Genomic DNA, 10,020 nt, shown 5'->3' with positions numbered 1-10,020 from the left:
TTAGTACCTTTCATGTTAAGTTGTGCATTTAACTTATGACATATTCTTCACCTACACAACTTTCCAAAACCTAACTAAATAATATTTATGTGCTAAATGTTGAGTACATAAATAATTATGAGCCCTTTGTAATGAGCACCCACATGGAGTTTTAAAAATGTACCAGCATACATGCTGTTATTTATTTTTTAATGTACTTAAGAAAAAAAAAATATTTGTCATGGAAAATGTGTCAACAAGTAGTAAATCTGCTACATTAGCATTCAGTAATATCTATAAATAACCACACTCACCAATATATTATGTGCACTTCTACATATTTTTACTGTTAAAAAAAATCAGTATATTGTTGTTAGTTTTAAACTTTTTAATACAAATTTTTTTAAAAAATATTTTCCTCACTTTATTTTAAAAAGTGTTTATTAACAGAGAGGTGAAAGGTCACACATTGAAATAGAGAATAAAAAAGGGACAGCACAATGTTAGATGATGTCTCAGTGCACTTCAGTGCCACCATTTTTTGTACTCATAGAAATGCAGCAAGTAATGGAAAATGCTGCTTCATTGACTATGAACCTGTATATTTCAGATTGAGGTGACAAATATATGATCACTCTTCCTATGGATAAAAATAAGCATTTGTTTTCTTCAGAAAAACGTGATTATTGTATGCTACAAATCTGCAGATAGGTGTGCATTCAACAAAATCCATTTCTCTTTTTGCACTTCACATAATAAGATACTTTTAAAAGGTCTTTGAATGACATAATATGCCATTCACACCCTCCTCCTCTTTTAATTAATTAATCCATGAAATAGGGGGTTTAGTCAGTTTTTCCCTTCCTGTTGCTTTTAAAAATTCTCATAGGGAAATAACATAATTATTCATGAAAGAAAATAAAGTAAGTGAAGAAACCTTTCTCTTCATCAAGACACACAACAAAAATTAACAAGGAAATAGAAGTAAAAGCAAATGATTGAAAAGTTAGGTTTGCATACTTCCAGCTTGTCCTGGTGTGGATATCGTCTGGGTTCAGTTAGGTTAGTATATGGTTAACTCTCATGTGAATAGTCTGTCTTGTTCAATCAACATGTCCATTTTGGTGATCTAATGTATTATAATCAACAGTGTCATGTAAGTTTTGTCCCACGTGGTTCCTACATCCCATATTGATAAAAAGGGAGTCACCTAGGACCCATCACTGCTGACCAATTTGCTGATATGACGCAGAAAGATGGACACTGACATATCTGTCATGAGAAGGGAAAACCTGTAGAGGCACAGAAGATTAAAATTACAGAAAAGTCCATGGAAGGACTCCACCTGAATTCAGTATCGTTTAGGTCAGATCCTTGAAAAGGAAGAGTCATAATTTTCACTTCAAAATAACTAGCTAGACTGAGAAGTTCTAAAGTAGCAAACAACAATTCAAGGTCTTCTTCTCATGACCCATGTGAGGTTTTCATCTCTTTCACTCATCCGCCAAACAGGGTATTCTCATACATACCACTTCATGGGAACAGTCCAGTATCATCCCCTCACCGTCTTCTGTCCTTTCTGTAAGTGACCTAGTGCCATGGACCAAACTGTATCAGCAAATATGCCAACATATATGGGACATGGATACCTAGTTCTTGATCCTGCATCCTCAGCCTGCTTCATCTACCAGAGATGCATGCAGAATAACGATGAGAATAACAAGAAAGCAATGCATCTTAATCTGAACAATTCTGATGGCAGAGCCTCCAAGTACCAATAAAAGGAAATAATTTGTTCCTAAAAATTAAGTAAAGCTATATAGGAGAAAGCAGAAAAGGAACTGTAGAATTCTAAAGATAGACTGATGGAAAAAAATAAGCTTTAGAAGAGAGTAACAGCTAGACATGTATATTTACAACTACTGTTTATGTAAAGAAATTTACATATCAAACATGTTGGCACACCATGTCAGGTTTTTATGTCTTTACAACGTTGTTGAGCATTCATGATAAACATTTTCTAAACCTCACAGTCTAAGGTCTAGCTTTCTTTTTCCTTACTGAAAGAGGAGAAAAGCAATGACTATTATCATTGCTTTCAGTGGGAGCAGATATAAATAAATTCTGAAAGTTGTTTAAATTTTTAAAGTCAAGTCTACAAGGGCACAGAATTCCTGATTCTTTTCTCTGATCCAAGCTCTAGGCACACAGCCTTCTGTCTGGGGAAAAACAAAAAATCCTTTGTGTGGGGGTCAGGTACTTAAATATTGACATCTAGTGCCATTTTCAATTCCCTGGGGTATTCCACCAAACTCCCATATGTCTCTTCCAAAAGATACACACCTTCTGTAGAACTGTGATATTCCCACCAGGCCACATGGGTATTTCAGACACCCTATGATGTCTAAAGTGACCTTATAATCTTCTATTTAGACAACTTAAACCTACACTTCATATCTGATAATCTGTACAGCATCATAGCCAGCTCTTATTTACTCTGTTAAGATAGTAAGCAACTCTTTAATTTTGAGTGGTATAATCAGATGTTATTTCACAGTGGTATAGTGGGTACTATTAAGGGTGAAGAACAAAAGTATTCAAGTAGCAGCTACTGTACTGGAGTCTAAATGCCCTACTTTTACTGTCATAAGAATCACAAATAATTTCTATAATTTTGAACAACCTAATCTTGAAGGCTGGAATGGATCATAGATACAATGTTTTCAGAGAATATGTCTCAGATAGCGCACAGAGCATTACTTCTTGACTGAAGAAACATTACTAATTTCCAGGCACAATAATCTTGATCACATTTTGGTGTTTTCATTCATGATAATTTAACTACTGTTAATATATATTTCTTGATATTTCCAAGCAGACATCTTGCCTTTTGTGATCTCAATTTTATTTAAAATGCCTAGAATGTGTATATGTCTCTTGGTGCCATTACTTGACCATAAGCGAAAACCTATTGCAAAGAAGATTTTGCAGCATTTCAACACATTGTACACCCTTCAGTTTTAAGTCCTGCTAGGCTTGCCAAAAGGAAGGCATACTAATGACATCAGTTACACCTCAGGGGAACAAAGTTTGTTTTGGACACCAGACTCCATGGCTCACAAGCAGATGCTGACACGAGCCAACAGCTGTTCAAAAGGCATTTTCAGTTTAAGGAGTAAGAGGGATCACTATAATGCAACACAGCAGAATTTCATTAGTAACACAAAGTATTAGAATTCACCTTTCACCTTGAACAAAATTCCAGAATCAAATTTTAAAGGAAAGCGTTAGAATAAGTTCATAACAATTTTCCCATTCAAAAATCATAATTAGTGTGTACATTAAACTTCAGTCGTAGGTCACATCAGAACAGTTGGAAACTACCAACAATGAAATTGGTTACAATATCTAATTCACTGTTACATAAAATGTATTTACGGTATAATAGCTAAGGAATGCATGTAATTTAAAGAACCCCCCTACAGCAATCAATGAGACTGAACATATGCAGTATAGTAAGTCTCAAATTCATTGCAGTTACTGTAGAGTGCAAAAGCTTTTTCTGTCCATTGGGAGCCCCTGGCTTAGCAAGAAAGTCAGACTGTCACATTATTATATTAAATTAAATCATGAATGTCAATCAGAAGAAGTATTCCTTTTGATTTTCATTGGCTGTGTTTTGCATGCTGAGCTCACTTTTCAGTGCAGATTCAGCACTGTCTTCATTTTCAGATCCTTTTGCCTCATTTTTTGAGTATATGCCTTTTTTTTTATAAATGCGTACGGCTATAACAGTGATGCAAAGTAGGATGAATATCACAACTGCTATCACACCTAGGAGAAGACAAGAGAAAAAAGTCAAGAGAAAGGATAGACAAATAATAACTCATGGGCCAGAACACAACACAAAGAAATGACTGTATCACACAATGGAGGGTGTTACAGTGAAGCTCAAGAAATAAGAAGCCATAATTGCTTTCAAACCAGAAACAGCACTGTAGTATAAAATTCATGGTGATCTGAAATTTTGCACAATACTACTAAACCAAAAAATAATAATCCACACAATACTATAATTTTTGAAACTTTTGAATAGAAAACTACTAGGGACCTTTGGGCACTGCAGATAAGAGGGTGTCTTTTCCTACTTCACTATCAGTTTATACCTCTCTGCCAGGCTGGAAACTCAAGCCACTGCAGATTTGAGGAGGTGTTTTTCATAGTCTTTCCTGCCAGACAATGGGATGGCACAAAGGGGACTACTATGACTTTCTCTTTTCCCCCAAATCCTGAATATTGGACAAAGTACTCCCTTTTTCCTCAGTCAGTCTTGTTGCTCAGAACCCTTTCTCATGCCACATGTTATCAGAAGGAAGGGGACATGTGTCTTGTCATCAGCTTTCACCTGCCAATCAGCCTCCTATCACTGCTCCAGGTTGGGGGAAGGAATCTGGAGAGCAGAGACAGAGCAGAAGAGGGTGAAGGCAAAGGTACCAATCTGGAATTCTGAATCAGGTCCTCTATCAGCTCTGACTGTGTACACTAAAAGGTCCAATCTTTAGACCCTTTGCAGTAAAAATTGTTGCACAGAATTAGTCCCATCCATATCCAATACACCACACAAATTAGTTCAGCCTGTAGGTGACTGGTTGTGGCTAAATTACACAGTTAATGAGGAGAATATGTAAAAGATAATGTAGAACAGTTCAGCCTAGGGACTACAGTGGAAATTGTCCAATTTATAGCCACCTATTGTCAGGTCAAATGGGACAGAAATTCCCATGTTTATTCTGCCTCATGGAAGAAAATCCTGACTCTGACTGCCTTTGGCACATCTTAATGGGATTAAGACTATTTAACAATCTACATTAGCTAGGGCTCACATTTCTGTAACTGCATCACTGTAATGAATAGACACTGGTTAAAACACTAAAATCAAGGCTCATTTCATGTCCAGGGTGAAATAACAAAGATTTAACTCCCCTTCCCTTCCCTTCCCTTCCCTTCCCTTCCCTTCCCTTCCCTTCCCTTCCCTTCCCTTCCCTTCCCTTCCCTTCCCTTCCCTTCCCTTCCCTTCCCTTCCCTTCCCTTCCCTTCCCTTCCCTTCCCTTCCCTTCCCTTCCCTTCCCTTCCCTTCCCTTCCCTTCCCTTCCCTTCCCTTCCCTTCCCTTCCCTTCCCTTCCCTTCCCTTCCCTTCCCTTCCCTTCCCTTCCCTTCCCTTCCCTTCCCTTCCCTTCCCTTCCCTTCCCTTCCCTTCCCTTCCCTTCCCTTCCCTTCCCTTCCCTTCCCTTCCCTTCCCTTCCCTTCCCTTCCCTTCCCTTCCCTTCCCTTCCCTTCCCTTCCCTTCCCTTCCCTTCCCTTCCCTTCCCTTCCCTTCCCTTCCCTTCCCTTCCCTTCCCTTCCCTTCCCTTCCCTTCCCTTCCCTTCCCTTCCCTTCCCTTCCCTTCCCTTCCCTTCCCTTCCCTTCCCTTCCCTTCCCTTCCCTTCCCTTCCCTTCCCTTCCCTTCCCTTCAGGTTTGTGGCACTTGTTCTGACATCCTCGGTGTGGTTTTCTTTTGCATGGCTATGTGACCCTGGTTTCATAAGTAAACACGGTCCCTGGCTATACAGATGACAGTGAGCAAGCTTCCTTTTCTAACAGCTTTAACAGCACATCTGGTAGGCTAAAATCATCATCAGTATGGCTATCTGCATTATGGCGTTCTAGCTGATCAGTTAGAAAGCAAAGGGGCAGGGGCATAAGCTTTATATAGGACACTGATCGGCTACAATATGTGCCACATACCTAACACATAGGAGACTAAATGGAATAGGCACTTGGTTTTAAAGGAGAGTATTTAGGATTTATTGAACTATTACCAGGACAGGCTGCTCCTAGGGCAGCAGATTAGGAACAGTAAGGAAAGAGATAGTTTCCACCCACAGAGATAAGCATGATCTTACAGACTTCCAGTCTCTTCCTCAATCATCCTCTCATGATGGTCTCAGGCTCTCAAGTTAATGAGTCAGAAGTTGGGCAGGAGAGGAATTTGAAGGGAAATGGAACAGAAGGGAAGCAGTAAGTGCTTGTCAGAGAGGCAGAAAGCAAGACTAGGCTGCAGGGAGGAAAAAAACCTCACTAAACAGTTCAGGAAACAGTTGTAATGGAGTGGCTTAGCCGTACTATATGAAGGAACAATCTGCTGCATAACTCAGCCATTAGTGCAAGAAAAATGAAAATACATAGCCCCTTAGTGCTATCAAGCACTTTTTTTTTTTTTTTTTTTTTTTAGTTAAGGTGAGCAGCCATCCTTCACGTAGGAATATAAACTTTTAAAATATTCCTAGAGTGTGGTATCTTCTCTGGAAAAAACTCTATAATCTGAGTGAATTTTATTCTTATTTGGATTAAATAGAACAGTCCTTCATTTGTTTCACAGGAACTATACTTGCCTCCTGTAAATGCGTATCTATAAACTTGCTTTGTCTCAGATAGCTGAATTGGTACAAGTCTCAGTGACACTCACCTAAGGGTATCTACATCAAACTTCCACTGTGTTGTACAACTTGCTTTGACTTCTAAACAACCATAGTTAAGCAGCAGAAAAAATGTGACTGCATATTCCCAAACGTGTTTAATAATAAAATTGTGAGGTTATTATTATGATACTCATCTTTTGAAACAACAAAGTAATTTCTTTCAAAGTTAGACATATATAAGAACTCAGAAAACTTGTTTTTTAAATTCTGCTCTCACTGAACTCAGTGGTAAAATTCCCAAAGATTGTGTATATGAAAATATACAGACATAAGTATAATTTCACAAGCAAGGAAGCTTCTAGGTTTTATCACCTCTTATTTTAGTATCTTTAGCACTGCCATGCTAAGGACCACTGACCATGCAGTGTGCTGTTGGCAGACACTGACTGTAGCAGGTACCATTATTTAAATGGCAGGCACACAGCTGACTGCAGGTTCTTAACTCCACCTTCTGTAGACCTACATTCTTTTATCCTCAGTGAGAAGCCTTGGCAGCTTTATTCTGCTAAATCCCACTATGTCATTTGTCTGCTGAGGCTTTTAAAACCCTTAGAAAGGAAACCTATTCAGAATTTAAATGATGGATGGGATGACCTTTCCCTCCTCCTGCCCTCTTTCTGTTGAAGTAACTAATGGAAATTGAAACAGTGAATTCACTGCAAAAATATCATCTTCGTGAGTGAAAACAAGTTTAAGTGAAAACAAGTTTCCTTTCCTCACTTCCTCCTAAGAGAAGAAATTCCACCAGAAATTTTCACAGGGGAAGATTGTCAGAAGAGATAATACTGTTCCTTGAAAGAAAAATACTGAACTGACATAGCCATACACTTGCTCCAATACCAGCAACAGAATTGAAATTCTCCTGAAGGTCCCCAGTCCAAGACTCCCCCTGTTAAGGCTCACTTATGTACTTTCCATTCCTGCTAAAGAGACAGAACTGTTAGCTTTCCCTACTACAGCAGAGATGGATCTCAGCTTAAGGACAGTCAGTCACAGAGACACAGCAATGGAACCTGCATACCCTAATTATCAGTCCTGTACTTTAAGCCCAAGTTGTCTGTCTTAAGCTTTATACCATATTTGTTCTGATAGGCATAGAAGGTAGAAGGATTGTCAACATATGGACTTCAGAATCAACTGAACCATACATGGTATTTCCTATATTCCTTTGTTAAAAATAAGTGTATCAAAAAAAGTTTGTGGATGATTATTTGTAGTTCTATTTGAACTGATAAAAATGTCCAAAAGAAATAGTAAGAAAATGGAGGTAAAATGGTAATTCAAACCAAAAGAAATTATTTTTTACTCTTTTTATTTTAACATGCATTTTATTTTTGAACTGTTATTCAATACAAGTTGTAGCCCACCTAAGAGTACGTTGCTTTTCAAATGTAGGAACAGAATGAACCTTGCTCAGTCTGTCAAAGGATTGATTCAAGCAGTGCTAGACCCAATTTTCTCAAAAAAAAAAAAAAGTGTTGTTTAGATCTGATAGAGAATATTTTGAACTTGACTGTGTAGCAAGATACAATTTTTTGACATAGTCAAGAAGCAAAGATTGCTCTTTCTTAAACATGCTGTTTGCCACAACGTATCGAAGTACATTTTAAATTCATAGACACTAGCATTAGATAGGTTGGAAACTTGTTCTTAATATGTTGTGTTTCTGCAGAATGTTACAGTGTATAGAAGCACTGATGGCATAAATTTACGTATTAAAGCGATATAAGGACAACTGATTGCATTTTTAAAAAAGTTTGATTTTTGCCTATCACTTGTAATAAAATGAAACCTTTTTACTAGTTTTTTTAAACACACAAAACTAAACTGACTTCACTGAAACACTGACCCACAGTTATTAAAAAAAAAAAAAAAAAAAAAAAAAGGTTCCTGTGAATTTGTTAATAGTCTCTATTACCTCCAATAATTGCAGAGTCACTTCGGATTGCATTAGCTAGTGGTTCTCCCTCATCTATTGGTCCAGAGTGATCTGTGGGGGAAAAGAAAGGAAACTGACAGACAAATAAAAGAAGGGTTTTCAACAAATTCTTACATGGTTACAGCTTATATCTAGTATGGTACAGTGACTATAGTGTGTGTCAGTAAGAATGCAAAAAAGTGGTGTAGATGATACTTCACAGAGATAAAGAGGAAAATGTAAACATTCAGAGGAAAGCTAGAGAAAAGGAAGTAAGTATATATGAAAGGAACTCCTTTTTCAAACTACTTCTGAGATGTGAAACAAACAAACAAAAAAAAGACAGTTATGACTCAGGTCACAAGCACTCTATTTAGATTTTGCTTTATAGATCAGAACATGTGATAACCATATGCTACCTGCAAATGAATGGGTAGTTTCACTTGATGTTGAGTCAGCTCCAGTTAAACTACCACAGTTGGATTCAGTGAAGCGTCCCTTTACAATGACAGGGGCTGAGCTGGTGTGGTGCAGTGCAGCCTTCAAAGGAGCAATGTGGTTGAACTGCACTGAAGAGAGACATCCAATAAACCCCTGAGAGTTTGCCTTCATAGTCTCCTCATCTACATCACTGTTTTCTGTTAATCAAAAGGAACAGAACACCATTAATCATAGTGCAAATATACAAAATAACATGACAGAAGAATAAATGAATAATTAACCTGTGTTCCTCTGAGTGTATTTGAGTTACAGCAACATATGTAGATCCACTGAATCCCTTTCTTGTCTGTCTTTAATGAAAAGACAGTCAAATACATTCACCCCCCTTTTCTTAAGAGTTGACAGTTCCTGTCTGCTGAGGCAAATGCTTTTAAGTTTCTATAGCAAGTTCCAAAGCAAAAAAAATCAAATGTAACTAAAATATTTAAATTAAAATGCAACACTTCTTCATTCTGCAAAAAGATAAGGATGAAGCATACATTCATGAAAAATACATACTTTATTAAATTTCTTCTCATAAATATGTACATTATTGGATCATATTCTTTTCTCAAATACATATATCTACCCCATTCCATCACCATCAAATCTGTCAAAACAAGAACTTTCTGAAGGGCTCAGATCCTGGAAATCTAGCAAGAAATTTTCTGTGAAATTCTAAAAAATAAATGTTGCTCCAATTTACTATATATTTTAAACATGATATCATTATCTTTCTCACTAAAGGAATAAGAACAATCAACTCTCCCAACAACTCTTATTCTCTTGACCTTTCTTTCTGAATGTATATACCCTGTCAGAGTCCTCTATTTATTAAGTAGGTAATGCTCACTAATGCGCTACTTTGGAAATGGAAAACAGTTTATTTACTCTGACAGTTCTAATTTAAATTAAGCAAAAACTCTGGAAGTAATAATTATTCAAAGACAACACTTAAGGGAAGCAAATTTTTAAGTTTTTTGCGAATTTAATGGGAATTTAACCTTGTTCATTTCCATCCTAGAACCCATGAATGAGCTTGTGATCTTCACACTGGCTACCATAACAATTTTAAATACTAGTATACAACTGACTCCTTGATACAATTAGGTATAGTGAAAATC

At 37.1% G+C, this 10,020-nt stretch overlaps 1 protein-coding gene across 1 annotated transcript in view; it reads right to left on the bottom strand.

Annotated features, from left to right (window-relative positions):
* Positions 1-439: 439 nt before the first annotated feature.
* Positions 440-10,020, bottom strand: part of LOC121081620 (contactin-associated protein-like 4) — a 260,711-nt gene continuing 251,130 nt past the window's right edge. The window contains exons 22-24 of the mRNA XM_040580814.1: positions 8,836-9,054; positions 8,417-8,488; positions 440-3,813 (exon numbers count right to left, since the gene is read on the bottom strand). Of these exons, the coding sequence (XP_040436748.1) occupies positions 3,620-3,813; positions 8,417-8,488; positions 8,836-9,054 (485 nt within the window). The 3' untranslated portion in view covers positions 440-3,619. The remainder of the gene's footprint in view (positions 3,814-8,416; positions 8,489-8,835; positions 9,055-10,020) is intronic.

The sequence above is a fragment of the Falco naumanni genome, chromosome Z (assembly GCF_017639655.2).
Source record: "Falco naumanni isolate bFalNau1 chromosome Z, bFalNau1.pat, whole genome shotgun sequence".
NCBI lineage: Eukaryota > Metazoa > Chordata > Aves > Falconiformes > Falconidae > Falco > Falco naumanni.
Note: the sequence above shows the minus strand (reverse complement) of the source record. Positions and strands in the feature narration are given on the sequence as shown.